Source organism: Epinephelus fuscoguttatus, linkage group LG16 (genome assembly GCF_011397635.1).
Source record: "Epinephelus fuscoguttatus linkage group LG16, E.fuscoguttatus.final_Chr_v1".
Lineage (NCBI taxonomy): Eukaryota > Metazoa > Chordata > Actinopteri > Perciformes > Serranidae > Epinephelus > Epinephelus fuscoguttatus.
Window position 1 is genome coordinate 670,859 of NC_064767.1, and position 22,656 is coordinate 693,514.

General features: G+C 48.5%; 1 protein-coding gene and 2 long non-coding RNA genes across 15 annotated transcripts in view; 1 reads left to right on the plus strand and 2 right to left on the minus strand.

Moving 5' to 3' along the window:
* Nucleotides 1–22,656, plus strand: part of LOC125904079 (cullin-9) — a 65,886-nt gene that overhangs the window by 40,364 nt on the left and 2,866 nt on the right. The window contains exons 24-41 of one of the 3 annotated variants that reach the window (XM_049601337.1): nt 566–595; nt 2,960–3,096; nt 3,180–3,362; nt 4,614–4,771; nt 4,854–5,052; nt 5,179–5,350; nt 7,093–7,238; nt 7,314–7,440; nt 7,526–7,731; nt 7,927–8,180; nt 12,057–12,174; nt 13,224–13,472; nt 13,610–13,750; nt 13,871–14,035; nt 16,960–17,123; nt 21,265–21,358; nt 21,621–21,695; nt 22,530–22,640. In XM_049601337.1, the coding sequence (XP_049457294.1) occupies nt 566–595; nt 2,960–3,096; nt 3,180–3,362; nt 4,614–4,771; nt 4,854–5,052; nt 5,179–5,350; nt 7,093–7,238; nt 7,314–7,440; nt 7,526–7,731; nt 7,927–8,180; nt 12,057–12,174; nt 13,224–13,472; nt 13,610–13,750; nt 13,871–14,035; nt 16,960–17,123; nt 21,265–21,358; nt 21,621–21,695; nt 22,530–22,640 (2,729 nt within the window). The remainder of the gene's footprint in view (nt 1–565; nt 596–2,959; nt 3,097–3,179; nt 3,363–4,613; nt 4,772–4,853; nt 5,053–5,178; nt 5,351–7,092; nt 7,239–7,313; nt 7,441–7,525; nt 7,732–7,926; nt 8,181–12,056; nt 12,175–13,223; nt 13,473–13,609; nt 13,751–13,870; nt 14,036–16,959; nt 17,124–21,264; nt 21,359–21,620; nt 21,696–22,529; nt 22,641–22,656) is intronic. The other 2 variants (XM_049601338.1, XM_049601339.1) reach the window with 2 other exon arrangements.
* Nucleotides 5,859–7,085, minus strand: LOC125904081 (uncharacterized). Of its 3 annotated transcripts, none has more exons than XR_007451390.1 (3): nt 6,449–7,085; nt 6,359–6,381; nt 5,859–6,176 (listed from the first exon to the last, which is right to left on the minus strand). It is a non-coding gene; the product is annotated as an uncharacterized LOC125904081 (long non-coding RNA). The 3 variants fall into 3 exon arrangements; XR_007451392.1 differs by having other exon boundaries at nt 5,859–6,245; XR_007451391.1 differs by having other exon boundaries at nt 5,859–6,245; nt 6,359–6,404.
* On the minus strand, nt 18,432–21,253 carry LOC125904080 (uncharacterized). Of its 9 annotated transcripts, none has more exons than XR_007451387.1 (4): nt 20,881–21,253; nt 20,725–20,780; nt 20,445–20,640; nt 18,432–18,868 (listed from the first exon to the last, which is right to left on the minus strand). It is a non-coding gene; the product is annotated as an uncharacterized LOC125904080 (long non-coding RNA). The 9 variants fall into 9 exon arrangements; XR_007451386.1 differs by having other exon boundaries at nt 20,445–20,628; nt 20,685–20,740; nt 20,797–21,253; XR_007451382.1 differs by having other exon boundaries at nt 20,445–20,628; nt 20,769–21,253.

A 22,656-nucleotide genomic window follows, 5' to 3' on the forward strand; every position in this document is an offset into this window, starting at 1 on the left:
TGCTCCGGGTTCAAAGGTTTAGATGTTTGTGAAAGGCGTCTGAATGCAGCAGGAAAAAAACAGGTTTCAAAGGGTTAAATGTACCAAAAATCATATTACAAATAAATGCAGGCTAATAGGAGAGTAAACAAATAGGGGAATTATTACAAAGGTAAATAAAGGAGTGAATTAAAACAAAACAGAAACATCAGTTTATGTCACATTTTATCAATCAGTTAACGCCTGTATATTTTCTAATAATATGTTTTATTTTATTTGTAATTTTTTGTTGGTTCCTTGAGAAAAGAAGTGTCTGGCACAGAGTTACTGCACATATAATAAGTAAAATTAATAAATAAGATTGTAAAAGTATATTAAAGAAGACATTATTCATAAAGATGAAGATAAAAGTAAAAAAAAGAATAAATAACTTATTTAATAACTTGATTTTGGCAGCGTGCGTCCTCTGTGGTGAAGTGCAGTGAATGAAAATGTTTGAGAGACATTAAAACTTGTGTAAGATGAATATATGATAAAACCTCTGAGTGTTTGCAGTCGATGTTTAAAGAGTGTATTTTGTTTTCAGAAGGTCTCAACCGAAGCAAAGAGCTGAAGAGTAAGTAACAGCTGAGACATTCAGAGACATTCTCTTTGTTTACGCTCTGTTCTGTAACATCTCATACGTCCACATGAGGACAGGAAGACGTCACGTCGCCCCCTGCTGTTTGACCTCACAACTGAGCCGTCCACGTCTCAGACGACCTGCTGATGTTAAAGCTTGGTGTTGTTCTGTAGTTTGGTCGTTCTCCTGTTGGGTCCCTCTGAACACTGTGAATCCCTCAGATAAATGCAGAGCAGTAAAATGATGTAGTTCAGGTACAAGGATAAACTTTGTACTCCATTACTTGAGTAAATGTACTTAGTTCCAAAAAGCAGCTGTCAGGAGCTGATGATCATCAGCCACTGAATAATTAACCCTTTAAAGAACAGACATCCTGTGGACGGCCGCAGGAGCTCCATGTTGGCATGGATCTGTTTAAATTCATCTGAAATAAAATTCGTAAGAGTCAGAGCATTCCTTCTTCTAGCAGCAGAAAGCTAACGCTGACAACACGCCGGTGTGATGTGTCATATGACACATGTCAAGTGCCGCCCCTCGTACACACCAGACACGTTGCGCTGCAGCTCGTCAAGAGACAACCATACAGTCATTGTCACTGACAGATGTGTTCTTCCTCCTCCTCTGCGTCAGCTTCAGATCATGTGTGGACAGCTGCCAATTAAAGTTGATTCCTCACCTGAAGAGCGAATCTCCAGAGCTGTGACTCAGGAAGTATCTTTGTGGCTGTTGTCTTTATAATGACGGGACCGTGGGTCGTTTAGCTCGGGATATTTCTGGAGTCTCTCCTCGTCACACACAAGACACAGCAACAGCTGCAGAGTTCTCTTTATACTAACATGTTGAAGAGAGAAGAAGAGCTGGTCTGTACGAGCAGAGAGCGAGTGGGGGGAATGTGTTTAATTCAGGGGGCGGCGAGGCTGATAACAGGACAGTGACGTGAAGTGTCGTGGGGCAGCGAGTCCAAGAGTGCTGATGTGCGTCTAGCTGCCGCAGGTGAGGCGTTGTACGTTGAAAATAATCAGGGCGTAGTTGTTGACATGCGCCGTTTGCTAACAGTGTGCTTTAGCCTCTAGGCTTCTGCCTTCCCCGTCATAACATTGTACACTCATAATGACGTCATTACGCTACATTATGTGCAGTGCAAAGTAAATATTTTGCTGGAATTACGCAGGAATTTCCCCGTGACGGCAGCAGGAGGTCTTTGTTTGAATCAGTCGGTTTAAAGAGAGCTGTTACGCTACCTTACCTGTTACGCTACCTGTTACGCTACCTTACCTGTTACATTACCTGTTACGTTACCTAACCTGTTACGTTACCCGTTACGTTACCTAACCTGCAGTGCTGACGTGATATTTTGCTGAAATTATGGTGGAATTTGTCCTGAATTTTTCCTAAAGCAGTCACAGGAGATCGCTGTTTCCATAATCCTGTTTAAAATGATAAAAAACATAATAGCTGCAACATTGATTCTTTTTGTAGCTGAAGGCTAAAGCTGCTGTCTTCACGCCATCAGGTTGTACGCTCGTAATGATGTCATTGTGCAACGTTACGTGTGATGGCACCAGAGAAATGAGCGATGAATCCATCACCGTGCCTTTTTTCTGCTCATTAAATTGATCATCTCTCAAAAACTATGTTTTTTATGAGTGATTCTGGTTTAATGACTTCCAGAACCTGTCAGCTCAGGTTGTACTGACGTCAGGGAGGTGAAGTGTTTGAAGAAACTTCAGGAAGTGACATCACAATAAGCAGAAATACCAACGCAGGCACCGGATGACCGTTTGTATCGCAGAGTTCAAAGCGTTAAATGAATTAATTACATAATTAAGAGAATATTTTTTAACAGACATGAACACCAGTTGTGTTAGTTTGACCTCTGTCACAGTTTTTATTCTAACAAACAGGAAACTGTGACTGTTTGTTTAGGGACTATTTTCAGCAGCGCATTAATCAACACTCTGTGTGCTGTAGTGAGTGTTAGTGTCAGCAGGATGGTGTGAACAGCGTGTGTGCATGACACTAAACCTGATGATGATGAGGCGGTCCAGCAGGGGGCGCCGGCCGACTCTTCCTCGTCCTTGTCTGAACTCAAACATTAAAGCTGACGTCATCAGGACGCGTTTACACTCCATCTTTTTCTTTCAGTTTGGACTGCTCTTATTTTGATGGCTGACTTCCTGTTCCCATGTTGAGTAGAGACACTGACGTGGTTTCTTTTCAGATGGAAAAGAAGGACAGAACAGAGGCTCTGCTTTCTCTTTACGTTTCTGGCTGCAGTTTATCATTTCATTTTTATGATTTCACTCAACGACCACTGGCGTCCTGCAGGAGGTAAACCTTTTAACTTTTGTCTTTCAGACGGGAAGGAGGGTAAAAACAAAGACACCGCTGCCGCCTCTTCGTCGTCATCCTCCTCCTCAGCCAAGCCTAAAGTGAAGAGCAGCAGCAGCATTGCAGGCATCGCCCTCTGTTGGCAGGGAGTGGTACAGCGACAGGTGATTTCTAACAGCCTTACAGTTGCTCTGTTGGGTCAGACTTTTCTGATTCTCAGACTTGAACTTGACTCCGCCCCCCTCAGGTGAAGAAGTTTTTGGAGTCAAGCTGCAGTCTGCCGGACTTTGTGGAGCGTTACCGGACTCTGTACCTGCGGCTGAAGAACGCCATGGAGGAGCTGTTCGGACAGCAGACCGCCTTTGTCCTCGCCCTCCGACAGGGCTTCTCTGCTGCCCTGCTGCAGCTCTCCATCCTCAAGACCATGCACGTAAGTCAGGATTAACTCTGGTTTAACTCAGACAGACACCAGGCTTAGATACATTTAGACCTTTAAAAGTTTAAACCTGGTTTATTAAAGTCCTGAAGAGTTAAGACGACCTAAACTCAGTGAGCTCATCCTGAATATAAAAAACTAATCTTCAGCTGGTTTGATTATGGTTCATATTAAGCTTAACTTCCTCAGACGTCCTGCTTCCCTCCTCTCAGATGTGAAGATTTACACCTTTAATTTGTCTCATGTGATCATAAACTGAATATGTTTAGTTTTTGGATGTTTAACCTGTTTAACCCTAAACATACATACAACTCTCCAAATCGTCTGTCACTGATGACCCTTAGTGTTTTATGGGGGGGAATAATGTGTTGTACCATTTATTGACCAAATGAATATAATCTCCATGCAGTCATCAAACAAATATCTCAGCTCAGTTATTTAAGCAGTTAAAACTCTGTGCCTGTCCGTGAATCATTCTGCTACGAAAGGTGTCTTTTGGCAACAGAAATCCTTGAGAAAGCAGCGGTATTTGAAGACAGAATGAGAACAGGTTGGAGGGGGAGGTCGTCATCTCTGATAAAGTTGTTCCTGTCATGATGTGTTTGTATAAGTTCAGCACATGAAATCAACGGGCCGTCTTTCCCTCAGAGTCTCTATCTGACCCGTCACTGAGGAAAGCATCTGTTTGATTTTGAGGGACGACTGTGAGGTTGTACGTCTCGTCTCACCAAGATCACACATATGAAAACTTCACTCAGAGTGAAACTGAAACAGAGGAGCAGAAGGTTTGGCAGAATAAGAACTATGTGTGTGTAGAAGTACATTTAGATTCATCTTCAGCATGTTCACTAACTCTGTGACGTCACTGAACAAAGCTGATTCATCAGCAGACACCTGAGAGACGACGTGTCCCAGAGACCTCTGTCTTCATGTTACAAACTTTACTGACTTCTGTTTGAAGCTTTGACGAGGCCGAGCTCGTCTCATGGTGCAACCAGGAAGTAAACAGCTCTGGTCATGTGACCATTTACACTGAGCATGTGACACCACAGATATTTCCCTGAGACCCTTTAATACTTCATTATTTGCTGAAACACATCGGTACATCGTTTGGTAACATTTTTACAGCATGAAAACTTTTTTAGTCGTCAGCGTCAAAGTCATTTAAAGACGAAACGATTCACTGAGAAAATAAATCAGAAATGAAAATACTCTGACCTGTACGCCGTGATGTGTGTCGTGCAGGTGAGCGAGCGCTTCGCTCAGTACATCGACCAGATGATCCAGACGAGCGGAGCGGCGTCCAGCAGTGTGGAGACTCTGGAGCGGCTGCAGCAGTTTCTGGAGCCGATGCTCTTCCTATCAGGCCTGGAGCTTGCCAACACCTTCGAACACTTTTACAGGTCTGAACGCCACGACGCCGACACAGCAGACTGATGACAGACGGCGTGGACCCAGCTCACCACTGCCTCTCTGTCTCTGCAGGTACTACCTGGGCGACCGGCTGCTGGCTCAGGGTAACGTGTGGTTGGAGAGCGCTGTCATCGATCAGATCGGCAGCTGCTTCCCGAGTCGCTTCCCTCAGCAGATGTTGAAGAACCTGAGTGAGTCCGCCGAGCTGCAGCAGGAGTTCCACCTGTACCGCCTGCAGCAGCTGGACCGATGCCTGCAAGAGCACGACCAGGTCTGAAAAACCCACGACACCTCGTCGAGTTCATCTGAGAATAAAATCAGTTTGAATTTAAATCCTGCTGAAAGTCTGGTTCACAGGTCTGAGTTTGATCCGTTTGTCCTGTTGTTGTTGCCGTAGATGATGGAGGAGGAGTGGGCGGAGTCAGAGGAGGAGGCGGAGGTTCAGGTTCTGGTTCTGTCTCCACGCTGCTGGCCCGTGTCCTCACTCTGCTTCCTGGACGAACCCACAAAACATTTTCCATCTGAACTCTGCTCCTACCTGAACCAGTTCACCCAGTTCTACACCCACAGTCAGTACCAGTTCACCCAGTCCTACACCCACAGTCAGTACCAGTTCACCCAGTCCTACACCCACAGTCAGTACCAGTTCACCCAGTCCTACACCCACAGTCAGTACCAGTTCACCCAGTTCTACACCCACAGTCAGTACCAGTTCACCCAGTTCTACACCCACAGTCAGTACCAGTTCACCCAGTCCTACACCCACAGTCAGTACCAGTTCACCCAGTCCTACACCCACAGTCAGTACCAGTTCACCCAGTCCTACACCCACAGTCAGTACCAGTTCACCCAGTCCTACACCCACAGTCAGTACCAGTTCACCCAGTCCTACACCCACAGTCAGTACCAGTTCACCCAGTCCTACACCCACAGTCAGTACCAGTTCACCCAGTCCTACACCCACAGTCAGTACCAGTTCACCCAGTCCTACACCCACAGTCAGTACCAGTTCACCCAGTCCTACACCCACAGTCAGTACCAGTTCACCCAGTTCTACACCCACAGTCAGTACCAGTTCACCCAGTCCTACACCCACAGTCAGTACCAGTTCACCCAGTCCTACACCCACAGTCAGTACCAGTTCACCCAGTCCTACACCCACAGTCAGTACCAGTTCACCCAGTCCTACACCCACAGTCAGTACCAGTTCACCCAGTCCTACACCCACAGTCAGTACTGTGCTGATGAGTTATTTTAAAACACTGATAAACTGCAGAGTGGTTTCTGTGTCTCTAACGTCCTCCTGTCTGTGTCTCTAACGTCCTCCTGTCTGTGTCTCTAACGTCCACCTGTCTGTGTGTCTAACGTCCTCCTGTCTGTGTGTCTAACGTCCTCCTGTCTGTGTGTCTAACGTCCTCCTGTCTGTGTCTCTAACGTCCTCCTGTCTGTGTCTCTAACGTCCACCTGTCTGTGTGTCTAACGTCCTCCTGTCTGTGTCTCTAACGTCCTCCTGTCTGTCTCTAACGTCCTCCTGTCTGTGTCTCTAACGTCCTCCTGTCTGTGTGTCTAACGTCCACCTGTCTGTGTCTCTAACGTCCTCCTGTCTGTGTGTCTAACGTCCACCTGTCTGTGTCTAACGTCCTCCTGTCTGTGTGTCTAACGTCCACCTGTCTGTGTCTCTAACGTCCTCCTGTCTGTGTGTCTAACGTCCACCTGTCTGTGTGTCTAACGTCCTCCTGTCTGTGTCTCTAACGTCCTCCTGTCTGTGTGTCTAACGTCCTCCTGTCTGTGTGTCTAACGTCCACCTGTCTGTGTGTCTAACGTCCTCCTGTCTGTGTCTCTAACGTCCTCCTGTCTGTGTGTCTAACGTCCTCCTGTCTGTGTGTCTAACGTCCTCCTGTCTGTGTCTCTAACGTCCTCCTGTCTGTGTCTCTAACGTCCTCCTGTCTGTGTGTCTAACGTCCTCCTGTCTGTGTGTCTAACGTCCTCCTGTCTGTGTGTCTAACGTCCTCCTGTCTGTGTGTCTAACGTCCACCTGTCTGTGTGTCTAACGTCCTCCTGTCTGTGTGTCTAACGTCCTCCTGTCTGTGTGTCTAACGTCCTCCTGTCTGTGTGTCTAACGTCCTCCTGTCTGTGTCTCTAACGTCCTCCTGTCTGTGTGTCTAACGTCCTCCTGTCTGTGTCTCTAACGTCCTCCTGTCTGTGTGTCTAACGTCCTCCTGTCTGTGTCTCTAACGTCCTCCTGTCTGTGTGTCTAACGTCCTCCTGTCTGTGTGTCTAACGTCCTCCTGTCTGTCCCTGTGTCCCTCAGGTCAGTCCATGTACGGTCTGAGTCACTCGAAACCGCGGCGGCTGCAGTGGACGTGGCTCGGTCACGCTGAGCTGCAGCTCGGCTGTTGGACGCTTCACGTGTCGACGCTGCAGATGTTCATCCTGCTGCACTTCAACACGCAGCAGGTCCGTACGTATGACACCATACATGACACAGACTGATGGCGTGCTGCCTTCACTGACCTTGGTGTCTCTCTGCAGGAGGTTCCAGTGGACGCTCTGCTGCAGGCGACGGGCCTGTCAGCCGCCTTCATGCTACACGCTCTGCTGCCGCTCATCAGCGAGGACGGACCGCTGACTTGCAGCCGGCCGGAGGAGCCCAGCCAGGGTCAGTCACATGGCCAGCACGCCGCTAACCTACATCCTCCTCCACCTCCTCCTCCTCTCTGACTCTCCCCTCTGTCTGCTCCCAGGTGTGTTACAGCTGAACCAGCAGGTGGTGTCCTGCAGTCAGGACGGCGTCCCCATGTCCCTCCAGCTGCTGCCCAGACAGACGTACCTGAACGTGGACGAGGACGCGGCGGGCACGCTGGAGAGGAAGAGGAACTACATCTACTGTCTGATCGTCCACATCATGAAGCAGGAGAAAGAGATGCACATCGACAACCTCGTCTTCAAGGTCAGAGGACGCCACAGAGACGTTGTCCCTTTAAGACACAGAGACACACTGAGACACATCTTCCTCCCCTTCCTCTTCACTGCGATGATGTCATACAGCATGACCTCTCATCGTCTCTAACGTCCATAAGTCCACTCAGGACAGTAAAGAGGGACACTGTCCAATCACGTCTCTGTCTGCTCTCGTCTCCTCTAGGTTCTGGACTCGTGTCAGAAACAGGAATCGTCACGCTCTCCAGGCGCCGGGCGGTTCAGCTGCAGCACCAGCGACGTGCTCTCCTGCATCATGCACGTCATCAGCAAAGGCTGCGTCCGACGCAACGAGGACAACCCGCACATCGTGGAGTTCCTGCCGGAGGACCCGTCCACTCCGCAGAAAGGACAGGCCCAGTTCTCCTTCAGCCGGACCGAGGTCAGGAAGGATGCGGCGGACTGCAGGGCCGACATCAGGTGTGACCTCTGACCTCACACACAGTCTGTTCATGTTGTTTAACCTGCTTTAGTTTCTGCAGCTGTCTTCATCATCTTCATCATCATCACCCTCCTGTTCTCAGTGTTCTTAAAGGACTGTTCCGCTGTTTCTCCTCCTGTTATCGTCCACATATGACATTTGAAAAACATTCATGACCAGAGGAGCTGAAATAGGAAACTGGGGTTACATTTAGCCAACACACACGTGGTTACGTTTAGCCAACACACACACACACACACACACACACACACACACACACGGTTACGTTTAGCCAACACACACACACACACGGTTACGTTTAGCCAACCCACACACGTGGTTACGTTTAGCCAACACACACACGTGGTTACGTTTAGCCAACACACACACGTGGTTACGTTTAGCCAACACACACGTGGTTACGTTTAGCCAACACACACACACACACACACACACACACACACACGGTTACGTTTAGCCAACACACACGTGGTTACATTTAGCCGACACACACGTGGTTACGTTTAGCCAACACACACACACACACACACACACACACACACGGTTACGTTTAGCCAACACACACGTGGTTACATTTAGCCGACACACACGTGGTTACGTTTAGCCAACACACACACACGTGGTTATGTTTAGCCAACACACACACACGTGGTTACGTTTAGCCAACACACACACACGTGGTTACGTTTAGCCAACACACACACGTGGTTACGTTTAGCCAACACACACACACACACACACACACACACACACACACACACACACACACGTGGTTACGTTTAGCCAACACACACGTGGTTACATTTAGCCGACACACACGTGATTACGTTTAGCCAACACACACACATGGTTACGTTTAGCCAACACACACACATGGTTACGTTTAGCCAACACACACACACGTGGTTACGTTTAGCCAACACACACACATGGTTACGTTTAGCCAACACACACACACACATGGTTACGTTTAGCCAACACACACACGTGGTTACGTTTAGCCAACACACACACACACACACACACACTCACGTGGTTACGTTTAGCCAACACACACGTGGTTACATTTAGCCGACACACACGTGGTTACGTTTAGCCAACACACACACGTGGTTACGTTTAGCCAACACACACACGTGGTTACGTTTAGCCAACCCACACACGTGGTTACGTTTAGCCGACACACGTGGTGACATTTAGCCGACACACACGTGGTTACGTTTAGCCAACACACACACACACGTGTTTATGTTTAGCCGACACACGTGGTGACATTTAGCCGACACACACGTGGTTACGTTTAGCCAACACACACACACGTGGTTACGTTTAGCCAACACACACACGTGGTTACATTTAGCCGACACACACGTGGTTACATTTAGCCGACACACACGTGGTTACGTTTAGCCAACACACACGTGGTTACATTTAGCCGACACACACGTGGTTACGTTTAGCCAACACACACACACGTGGTTATGTTTAGTCAACATGGTTGGGTTTAGGAAAAAAGAACAGGGTTTGGCTTTACAATCTAACAGGAGATGAACTGCGGCCTCCTGGGTGAAAGTCGGTGGTTGGTGGACCATCCACCAGTCCAGTTCAGACTGTTGATACTTTTCTCTGACACGTCCTAAAACAGTTTCATCTCGTTGTGAATCTTTGGTCTGAGCTGTTGGATTCACAAATCCAGGATGCTCGTGTTCTGTAGTCGACACAGAAACGCTTCATGCTGCTCTGCTGACTAAAAAAGAGAATAATTCTTGACTTGTTGTAAACGTACAGATTTCACTGTGCTAAGCTGCAGCTGGCAGAATTTCGGGAACTGTCTTAATGTATTTAACGTTGTTTAATTTACTGTAAGAAACAGACTGAACTGTAACAGGAAGTGTCCTCTGTTCTCTCTCATGAAAACAGCCACTGCTCTGTAACTCCTCCAAAACACAGAATGTCAAATGTTTAATTTTTTACAAACAGAAAATAAAGATATTAAAACTCTGCTCATTGCATTTGGACTTATTTTGTAATAATTAGGATTATCAGTATATTAGACATTCATAAAGTATCAAAATTTAAACTCAAATAAATTCATCCATTTTCATCCTCTTGTCTGAGGCGGGTCTCAGGGGCAGCAGGCTGAGTGAAGTCCTCCAGACATCCCTCTCCTCAGCAACACTCTGCAGCTCCTCCTGGAGGACCCTGAGGGCCTCCAGTGTGTTCTGGGTCTGCCCCGGGGCCTCCTACCAGCTGGACCAGGAGGATCCTGATCAGATGTTGAACCACCTCAACATGAAGGAGCAGCGGCTCTACTCCGAGCTCCCTCCAGATGTCTGACTCCTCCCCCTATCTCTAAGGCTGAGCCCAGACACCCTACAGAGGAAACTCATTTCAGACGCTTGTATCTGTGACCTCATTCTTTCAGTCACTACCCAGAGCTCATGACCATAGGTGAGGGTTGGGACGCAGATGGACCAGGAAATCTAACGCTTGCCTCCTGGCTCAGCTCCCTCTGAACCACGACAGTTGGCGCAGCGCCCGCATCACTGCAGATGCCGCACCAAACCACGATCCATCTCACGCTTCATTCTACCCTCACTGTGAACAAGACTCTGAGATACTTGAACTCCTTCTCTTGGGGCAGTAACTCTCCCAACCCAGAGGGAAACAATCCACCGTTCTCCAGCAGAGAACCATGACCTCAGACTGGGAGGAGCTGACTCTCATCCTGACTGCGTCACACTCAAACTGCCCCAGGTCATGCTGGAGGTCACGGTGTGATGAAGCCAACAGAACCACATCATCTGCAACAAGCAGAGACGCAATTCTGAGGTCACCAAACTGGACCCCTCCCTCCGCCGGCTGCACCTCGAGATCCTGTCCATGAAGATCACAAACAGGATTGGTGACAAGGGACAACCTTGGCGGAGGCCAACACCCACTGAGAACGTGTTTGACTTTTCCCTGAGTATTCGGACACAGCTGTCACTTTGGTCATACAGGGAGTGGATGGCTCGTGTCAATGACCCCAGTACCTCCAATTCTCACAGTACCCCCCAAAAGACTCCCTGAGGAACGTAGCCATAAGCCTTCTCCAAGTCCGCAAAGCACATGTAGACTTGATGGACAAACTCCCACGACCCCTCCAGCAGCCCTGCGAGGGTAAAGAGCTGCTCCACTGGTCCACCACCAGGACGGGATCCACATCCTCGATAACAGGAGCACACCCTCCGGTCCCCTTTTTTGAAACCCAAAGTTAACGACAGTCGTCTGTTAGTGTGTACAAATTAATGAAATACAAGCTGATTGAACTGAATAACAAACACAGTCATTGAAATAATTTGTAACTCAGTCAACAAAGACATTACCAGACAGAGAAAATATATTCACATATGAAGAGTCTGAAAACACAGTTAGCATGTTAGAGGGTGGGAAGCCAGCGAGGGATCTCAGCCAAAGGAAACAAACAAACTGATGAGCTCTTTATGAAGCAGGAAGACTGAGTTTTATTTTCATTATTATGAATATTTTGGGGAAAATAACCAAGGAAACGAGTGAAAATCAAACTTTATTGAGTTGAACAAACATGATGTGTAAATCTGACGGATTATTTCACCTCTCGTCAGACGGCTCGTCTTCTTGTCAGGTTTGTTTCATTAGAAAAAGAGGAAAATGTTCATTTTGTTTAAGTGAAAACAAAACATTAAATTATTAACGTGGAGCAGCCGGAGGTCAGTGAAGTTTAATTTTATGCTAACAGGAGTTATTTCCAGAAATTAAACCAGTCATGAATTAAATTAAAATGTCCATGCTGCTGTCTCAGATCATCACTCTATCATCTGTGTTTTTTGCAGTCTGATGTCGGCACCGAGGCGGTTCGAGGACGGCGTTCTGGACGCGGTCCTGTTCTCGATGGGTCGGACGATGACGCAGGAAGAAGTTCGTCAGCTGATGCAGAGGACGGTCCAACAGGTGAGACTGTTGTGTCAATAAAGTTTAATTTGAAACGAGCATCTGGGGGAGAAGTAGTGCAGAGACAGAGATGGCGCTATAGAGCCTCTACGACTTCACGTCTTTTTGCCGCCTTTGTATTTTTACACAGAACCAAAAGGCGGTGTCATAAACTTTCGTCCATGTGACGTCAGTCAGGAAGTTTGAGTTCTCACTCTGGGTGTAGTTACGTTTAAAGCCACACTACATAGGGACGTGTGTTATCTACGATGTATGGAGGTGCCAGCGTAGTAAAAGGATGTTAAGTTGCTGTGTGAAGCATTAGCTAACTAACATTAGCTTTGACAAAGCTAACTACCAATGACCTGACGACAAAACACATCACAATAACTCTGTGACATGAAATCAAACACGAACATTAACAAAGGTGTAACAGTCCTGTTTAGCCTGAACTGTTGTTCTGATGCTGCGCCCAGTTTTTACGTTACCAGTCCATGAACAGAGGGAAGAGCTGGTTTATCTGTGCTGCTTGTTAGTTGGTGTTTTTCCATCGCGGATGAGTGAAGCTGACAGAAGTTTGGTTCCTGATGCAGTGAGTCTGTGCTGTGTTGCAGCAGTGGTCTTTGTCCTTAGAGAGTTAGCAGCTTGGCGCTAACAGAAAACAACTACAAAGAGACACAACATGACCACAAAGAGACACAACATGACCACAAAGAGACACAGAATGACCACAAAGAGATACAACATGACCACAAAGAGATACAACATGACCACAAAGAGACACAGAACGACCACAAAGAGATACAACATGACCACAAAGAGATACAACATGACCACAAAGAGACACAACATGACCACAAAGAGATACAACATGACCACAAAGAGATACAACATGACCACAAAGAGACACAGAACGACCACAGACACAGAACGACCACAAAGAGACACAACATGACCACAAAGAGACACAACATGACCACAAAGAGACACAGAACGACCACAAAGAGACACAACATGACCACAAAGAGACACATTATCCAAGTTTTTCTTGTCTGTCTGTGTCCCCTCAGGTCTCAGGGACACTCAGTCTGGACCTGGACCGAGCTGAGCACCTCCTGGTCCACTGTAAGTGGAATGTGGACCTGCTGGTGCAGCGTTACACCGACGACCCGGACGCCCTCATCATGGCCGCCGGGATCAAGTCCAGAAACCCGCAGCCGCCGCCGAGCCCCGCCTCCACCTGCCCCGTCTGCCTGAGTCCCCGCCCCCCACCCACAGAGCCCGTTGCCTCACTGAGCTGCCAGCACTACTGCTGCAGGGTCAGGCCCTGCCCCCTCATCAATACTGATACTGATTATTGATTATTGATCTCTGTGTGACAGTCGTGCTGGTTATTGATTATTGATCTCTGTGTGACAGTCGTGCTGGTTATTGATTATTGATCTCTGTGTCACAGTCGTGCTGGCAGGAGTACCTGACGGCGAGGATTGAACAGAACCTGGTGATGAACTGTAACTGTCCAATCACAGACTGCCAGGCACAGCCCACCTCACGCTTCTTCCTCAGCATCCTAACTGACAAGGACACCATCGCCAAGGTAACGCCCCGCCCTCCTTGGTTGGTTACTGTGACAACCTCACAGAGCAATGTGATTAAAACAGCTACAGAAATTGATTATCAGAATAATCAGACTGATCGATTCACCCCCCCCCCCCAGTATGAGAACGCCCTGCTCCGTGGTTACGTGGAGTGCTGCTCTAACCTGACGTGGTGCACCAACCCTCAGGGCTGTGATCAGATCCTCTGTAAGGAGAACATGGGCAGTATGGGCACCTGCTCCAAGTGCTGCTGGTCCTCCTGCTTCAGCTGTAACTTCCCAGAGGTCAGAGGTCACCACACACACGCACACGCACACACACACACAGCTGATGAGGTTTATACCTTCAAACAATATTTTTTAATCCTGATTAATCTCATGTTTAAACTGTTATTTTCCATTTGACTTTATGATCGATCAGTGTCAGCGTGGTGTGATGTCACTCTGATGTCACTGTCATGATCGGGTTAATGTGACAGCATCATCACATGTTACAGTCTCTCTCTGGTTCATACAGGTCCTCTATGTGTCAAACTACTGTCCCCCCGACGGTCCCAACATGTCCACCTGAGGACATCCCCTCATAACATCAATGTCACTCTGCAGTTACACCTCCAAAACACGTGTCTGTATCTGGACATGTTTCCCAAACAAATACAACATGCTAATGTTATTAGCACAAGTCAATGGCATTTTACAGTGTATAAATGAGCCTAGCAGCTAGCAGAGTTTTTCTCTCCTCACATAAATCCAGGATAAATCACACACAGGTCTGCAGTCACTTGCCCTGTAGTTAACTCCTTTGATTAAGTTTCATCCTCTTTGGCATCTTTGGCGACGTGCTCGCTCGCTGACATCAGTCTGATCAGCTGCTGCTGTGAGCTCAGCTCGTAGGTGGAGCTCAGACTCAAAGTAGCAGCATGAGATTTAAAGAACAAAGTGTCATATGTGGACATTAATCACATCATCATGAACACATGAACACTGACGTGTACAGAACAGTTCTTTAAAGGCTGTTTTCTCAAAACAGATTTTTCTCTGAGTCGTAAATCTCCACCTGAAAATGAGATTTTATTTTTCTGGTTGTTGACAGTGTTCACTGATTTATGGACTGAAATTAAGAGATGCAGACAATTACTCAAATAAGCACATGTTTATCTAAATAATGTCTTATTTACATGTTTGTTTGTTTTTTATATAAAATAATTGTCTGTAAGTCAGTGTTCAGCAGGGACGTTTGATGACATCTGTATGTTATAAATGTTCCTCTGCAGTGTCTCCACTTTATCACCTCACAGTCTGAGACTCAGATGTTGAGGTGGAGGAGGCGACAGGACAACGTGACATCAATAATACGATGGAAACAACATAAACCCTGAGAAACAGTGTAAATAATAAGGTTCATAAACTGAGACAGGTTGGCTGAGCTACAGTCAGAGGCAAATCAGCGACCTTTCTGTCCTGACAGGAGACAGACTCAGAGACTCACAGTTTGGTCTCTAAAGTCTGTTTCCTGTTTGTGTATGAAATCTCTAAAAGTCGTCGACAGACTTTGAAAACAGCACGTTGACCTTCAGCAGACCGACGTTTGTATGCCTCCACACCGGCAACAGCTGCGGCCGGAGGCATCATGTTTTCAGGTTGTCCCTCTGTCCCTCCCTCTGTCCCTCCCTCTGTCTCTCCCTCTGTCTCTCCCTCTGTCTCTCCCTCTGTCTCTCCCTCTGTCTCTCTGTCCCTCCCTCTGTCCCTCCTTCTGTCTCTCCCTCTGTCCCTCCCTCTGTCTCTCTGTCCCTCCCTCTGTCCCTCCCTCTGTCTCTCTGTCCCTCCCTCTGTCCCTCCCTCTGTCTCTCTGTCCCTCCCTCTGTCCCTCCTTCTGTCTCTCCCTCTGTCCCTCTCTCTGTCTCTCTGTCCCTCCCTCTGTCTCTCCCTCTGTCTCTCCTTCTGTCTCTCCCTCTGTCCCTCCCTCTGTCTCTCTGTCCCTCCCTCTGTCCCTCCCTCTGTCTCTCCTTCTGTCTCTCCTTCTGTCTCTCCCTCTGTCTCTCCCTCTGTCTCTCCTTCTGTCTCTCCCTCTGTCCCTCCCTCTGTCTCTCTGTCCCTCCCTCTGTCCCTCCCTCTGTCTCTCCCTCTGTCCCTCCCTCTGTCTCTCCCTCTGTCTCTCCCTCTGTCTCTCCCTCTGTCTCTCCCTCTGTCCCTCCCTCTGTCTCTCTGTCTCTCCCTCTGTCCCTCCCTCTGTCTCTCTGTCCCTCCCTCTGTCTCTCCCTCTGTCTCTCCCTCTGTCCCTCCCTCTGTCTCTCCCTCTGTCCCTCCCTCTGTCTCTCCCTCTGTCTCTCCTTCTGTCTCTCCCTCTGTCTCTCCTTCTGTCTCTCCCTCTGTCCCTCCCTCTGTCTCTCTGTCCCTCCCTCTGTCCCTCCCTCTGTCTCTCCCTCTGTCTCTCCCTCTGTCTCTCCTTCTGTCTCTCCCTCTGTCCCTCCCTCTGTCTCTCTGTCCCTCCCTCTGTCTCTCTGTCCCTCCCTCTGTCCCTCCCTCTGTCTCTCCCTCTGTCCCTCCCTCTGTCTCTCTGTCTCTCCCTCTGTCTCTCCCTCTGTCCCTCCCTCTGTCTCTCCCTCTGTCTCTCCTTCTGTCCCTCCCTCTGTCTCTCCCTCTGTCTCTCCCTCTGTCTCTCTGTCCCTCCCTCTGTCTCTCCCTCTGTCCCTCCCTCTGTCTCTCCCTCTGTCCCTCCCTCTGTCTCTCTGTCCCTCCCTCTGTCCCTCCCTCTGTCCCTCCCTCTGTCTCTCCCTCTGTCTCTCCCTCTGTCTCTCCCTCTGTCCCTCCCTCTGTCTCTCCCTCTGTCTCTCTGTCCCTCCCTCTGTCTCTCCCTCTGTCCCTCCCTCTGTCTCTCCCTCTGTCCCTCCCTCTGTCCCTCCTTCTGTCTCTCCCTCTGTCCCTCCCTCTGTCCCTCCCTCTGTCCCTCCCTCTGTCTCTCCCTCTGTCTCTCCCTCTGTCTCTCCCTCTGTCTCTCCCTCTGTCTCTCCCTCTGTCTCTCCCTCTGTCCCTCCTTCTGTCCCTCCTTCTGTCTCTCCTTCTGTCTCTCCCTCTGTCTCTCCCTCTGTCCCTCCCTCTGTCTCTCTGTCCCTCCCTCTGGGTGAGCTGGTGGGCGGAGTCATACAGCCACAGGGTGGTGACTCAAGTGTTGTTTTTATGGTTGATGACCCCCCCCCCCCCCCCCTCAGGCCCATTACCCAGCCAGCTGCAGCCACATGTCTCAGTGGATGGATGATGGAGGATATTATGAAGGGATGAACATGGAGGCTCAGAGCAAACACCTCGCCAAGCTCATCTCCAAACGCTGCCCGAGCTGCCAGGCTCAGATCGAGAAGAACGAAGGCTGTCTGCAGTACGTAGACCCTGCTGCACCTCCTGCTACACCTCCTCACACCTACACCTACTGCTGCACCTCCTGCTACACCTCCTCACACTTACACCTACTGTTACACCTCCTGCTACACCTCCTCACACTTACACCTACTGCTACACCTACACCTACTGTTACACCTCCTGCTACACCTCCTCACACTTACACCTACTGTTACACCTCCTGCTACACCTCCTCACACTTACACCTACTGTTACACCTCCTGCTACACCTCCTCACACTTACACCTACTGCTACACCTACACCTACTGTTACACCTCCTGCTACACCTCCTCACACTTACACCTACTGTTACACCTCCTGCTACACCTCCTCATACTTACACCTACTGTTACACCTCCTGCTACACCTCCTCACACTTACACCTACTGCTACACCTACACCTACTGTTACACCTCCTGCTACACCTCCTCATACTTACACCTACTGTTACACCTCCTGCTACACCTCCTCATACTTACACCTACTGTTACACCTCCTGCTACACCTCCTCATACTTACACCTACTGTTACACCTCCTGCTACACCTCCTCACACTTACACCTACTGTTACACCTCCTGCTACACCTCCTCATACTTACACCTACTGTTACACCTCCTGCTACACCTCCTCACACTTACACCTACTGCTACACCTCCTGCTACACCTCCTCACACTTACACCTACTGCTACACCTCCTGCTACACCTCCTGCTACACCTCCTCACACTTACACCTACTGCTACACCTACACCTACTGTTACACCTCCTGCTACACCTCCTCATACTTACACCTACTGTTACACCTCCTGCTACACCTCCTCACACTTACACCTACTGCTACACCTACACCTACTGTTACACCTCCTGCTACACCTCCTCACACTTACACCTACTGTTACACCTCCTGCTACACCTCCTCATACTTACACCTACTGTTACACCTCCTGCTACACCTCCTCATACTTACACCTACTGTTACACCTCCTGCTACACCTCCTCACACTTACACCTACTGCTACACCTACACCTACTGTTACACCTCCTGCTACACCTCCTCATACTTACACCTACTGTTACACCTCCTGCTACACCTCCTCATACTTACACCTACTGTTACACCTCCTGCTACACCTCCTCACACTTACACCTACTGTTACACCTCCTGCTACACCTCCTCATACTTACACCTACTGTTACACCTCCTGCTACACCTCCTCACACTTACACCTACTGCTACACCTCCTGCTACACCTCCTCACACTTACACCTACTGCTACACCTCTGCTACACCTCCTGCTACACCTCCTCACACTTACACCTACTGCTACACCTACACCTACTGTTACACCTCCTGCTACACCTCCTCATACTTACACCTACTGTTACACCTCCTCACACCTACACCTCCTGTTACACCTCCTCACACTTACACCTACTGTTACACCTCCTCACACTTACACCTCCTGTTACACCTCCTCACACTTACACCTCCTGTTACACCTCCTCACACTTACACCTACTGTTACACCTCCTCACACTTACACCTCCTGTTACACCTCCTCACACCTACACCTCCTGTTACACCTCCTCACACCTACACCTCCTGTTACACCTCCTCACACTTACACCTACTGTTACACCTCCTCACACTTACACCTCCTGTTACACCTCCTCACACTTACACCTCCTGTTACACCTCCTCACACCTACACCTCCTGTTACACCTCCTCACACTTACACCTCCTGTTACACCTCCTCACACTTACACCTACTGTTACACCTCCTCACACTTACACCTCCTGTTACACCTCCTACCTACTGTTACACCTCCTCACACTTACACCTACTGTTACACCTCCTGCTCACACCTCACACTCACCTACTGCTACACCTCCTCACACTTACACCTCCTGTTACACCTCCTCACACTACACCTCCTGCTACACCTCCTCACACTTACACCTCCTGTTACACCTCCTCCTCACACCTACACCTCCTCACACTTACACCTACTGCTACACCTACACCTACTGTTACACCTCCTCACTACACCTCCTCACACCTTACACCTACTGTTACACCTCCTGCTACACCTCCTCACACTTCCACATACTGTTACACCTCCTGCTACACCTACTCACACTTAGACAGACGGCTACACGTACACCTACTGTTACACCTCCTGCTACACCTCCTCACACTTACACCTACTGTTACACCTCCTGCTACACCTCCTCATACTTACACCTACTGTTACACCTCCTGCTACACCTCTCATCATACTGTTACACCTACTGTTACACCTCCTGCTACACCTCTCCTCACACTTACACCTACTGCTACACCTACTGTTACACCTCCTGCTACACCTCCTCATACTTACACCTACTGTTACACCTCCTGCTACACCTCCTCATACTTACACCTACTGTTACACCTCCTGCTACACCTCCTCATACTTACACCTCCTGCACTGTTACACCTCCTGCTACACCTCACACCTACTGTTACACCTCCTGCTACACCTCCTCATACTTACACCTACTGTTACACCTCCTGCTACACCTCCTCACACTTACACCTACTGTTACACCTCCTGCTACACCTCCTGCTACACCTCCTCACACTTACACCTACTGCTACACCTACAGCTACACCTCCTGCTACCCTACACCTACTGTTACACCTCCTGCTACACCTCCTCATACTTACACCTACTGTTACACCTCCTGCTACACCTCCTCACACTTACACCTACTGCTACACCTACACCTACTGTTACACCTCCTGCTACACCTCCTCACACTTACACCTACTGTTACACCTCCTGCTACACCTCCTCATACTTACACCTACTGTTACACCTCCTGCTACACCTCCTCATACTTACACCTACTGTTACACCTCCTGCTACACCTCCTCACCTACACACCTACACCTACTGTTACACCTCCTGCTACACCTCCTCATACTTACACCTACTGTTACACCTCCTGCTACACCTCCTCATACTTACACCTACTGTTACACCTCCTGCTACACCTCCTCACACTTACACCTACTGTTACACCTCCTGCTACACCTCCTCATACTTACACCTACTGTTACACCTCCTGCTACACCTCCTCACACTTACACCTACTGCTACACCTCCTGCTACACCTCCTCACACTTACACCTACTGCTACACCTCCTGCTACACCTCCTGCTACACCTCCTCACACTTACACCTACTGCTACACCTACACCTACTGTTACACCTCCTGCTACACCTCCTCATACTTACACCTACTGTTACACCTCCTCACACCTACACCTCCTGTTACACCTCCTCACACTTACACCTACTGTTACACCTCCTCACACTTACACCTCCTGTTACACCTCCTCACACTTACACCTCCTGTTACACCTCCTCACACTTACACCTACTGTTACACCTCCTCACACTTACACCTCCTGTTACACCTCCTCACACCTACACCTCCTGTTACACCTCCTCACACCCACACCTCCTGTTACACCTCCTCACACCCACACCTCCTGTTACACCTCCTCACACTTACACCTACTGTTACACCTCCTCACACTTACACCTCCTGTTACACCTCCTCACACTTACACCTCCTGTTACACCTCCTCACACCTACACCTCCTGTTACACCTCCTCACACTTACACCTCCTCACACCTACACCTCCTGCTACACCTCCTCACACTTACACCTACTGTTACACCTCCTCACACTTACACCTACTGTTACACCTCCTCACACTTACACCTCCTGCTACACCTCCTCACACTTACACCTCCTCACACCTACACCTCCTGCTACACCTCCTCACACTTACACCTCCTCACACCTACACCTCCTGCTACACCTCCTCACACTTACACCTCCTCACACCTACACCTCCTGTTACACCTCCTCACACTTACACCTACTGTTACACCTCCTCACACTTACACCTCCTGTTACACCTCCTCACACTTACACCTCCTGTTACACCTCCTCACACCTACACCTCCTGCTACACCTCCTCTTACCTACGCTGACGATGATGATGGTGACGATGATGGTGATGTTGATGAAGGTGACGGGTCTCTCCCTCTGTCCTCAGTATGACCTGTGCCAAGTGTAACCACGGCTTCTGCTGGCGGTGTCTGAAACCATGGAAACCGACACACAAAGATTACTACAACTGCTCCGCCATGGTTGGTTCACATGCTGTCACATGATCAGTCCGTCCAATCAGAGAGCCTCGTGCTCTGTCATCATTTAGGTTCATATTCACACTGGTATTTCAGCTCGTCAACAGGAAGTCCAGTCGACTAAATCAAATCAATTGAAATGTTATAAGATGTTTGATAAAGATGTGACAGAGCTGAGTTTCACTTCAGACTCAGTCTCATCCGTTCTGTAGAGTCTCATGTTGTTGTTTGTTGTTTATGATGTTGTTGTTGTTTGTTGTTGCAGGTGAGTAAAGCAGCGCGACAGGAAAAGAAGTTTCAGGATTATAATGAGCGATGCACCTTCCACCACCAGGCCAAGGTACGACCCCCGGCCTCTGCAGACCGCAGCCGTCTGACTCACTTTGATTATCACTCATGAATATTAAATTAGCCTGTTGGGGGCGGACACGTTTGAACAGCAGCTGCTTCACTGACACCTGTCCTCAGACTCAAAGGGGATTTATGGTTGTGTGGAGACCCTACGCACATGTACGCACATGTTAAACACACGTTAAAGACACGTTAAACACACACACATGTTAAAGACACGCTAAACACACGTTAAAGACATGTTAAACACACATGTTAAAGATATGTTAAACACACGTTAAAGACACGTTAAAGACACGTTAAACACACACGTTAAAGACACGTTAAACACGTTAAACACACACGTTAAACACACGTTAAACACACACTAAACACACATTAAACGCACGCTAAACACACATTAAACGCAAATTAAACGCACATTAAACGCACGCTAAACACACATTAAACACACATTAAACGCACGCTAAACACACATTAAACGCACATTAAACGCACATTAAACACACATTAAACACACGTTAAACACGTTAACCACTCGTTAAACAAACACACGTTAAACACACGTTAAACAAACACACGTTAAACACATTAAACACACGTTAACCACTCATTAAACACACGTTAAACACACATTAAACACACGGTTAAACATCTCGGTAAAAATAGAATCAGTGTCGTCGGACTGAAAACCCAGAGTTAACCCTGGAGTTACCTCGCTAACTCCAGGACCTGCGTCATCGTCCAGCCTCAGGTGTTAAGTGACAGGAAGTTCCTGTGAGCAGACACAATCATCTGTTTCATGTTGACGTCTCTGTCACAGGACTTCGCCATCAACCTGGAGAACAAAGTGTCGTCCATTAACGAAGCTCTGCAGATGAAGTCTCTGACCTTCGTCATCGACGCCTGTAAGGTCCTCGCTCAGGCTCGTAAGGTAACCGTCATCAACA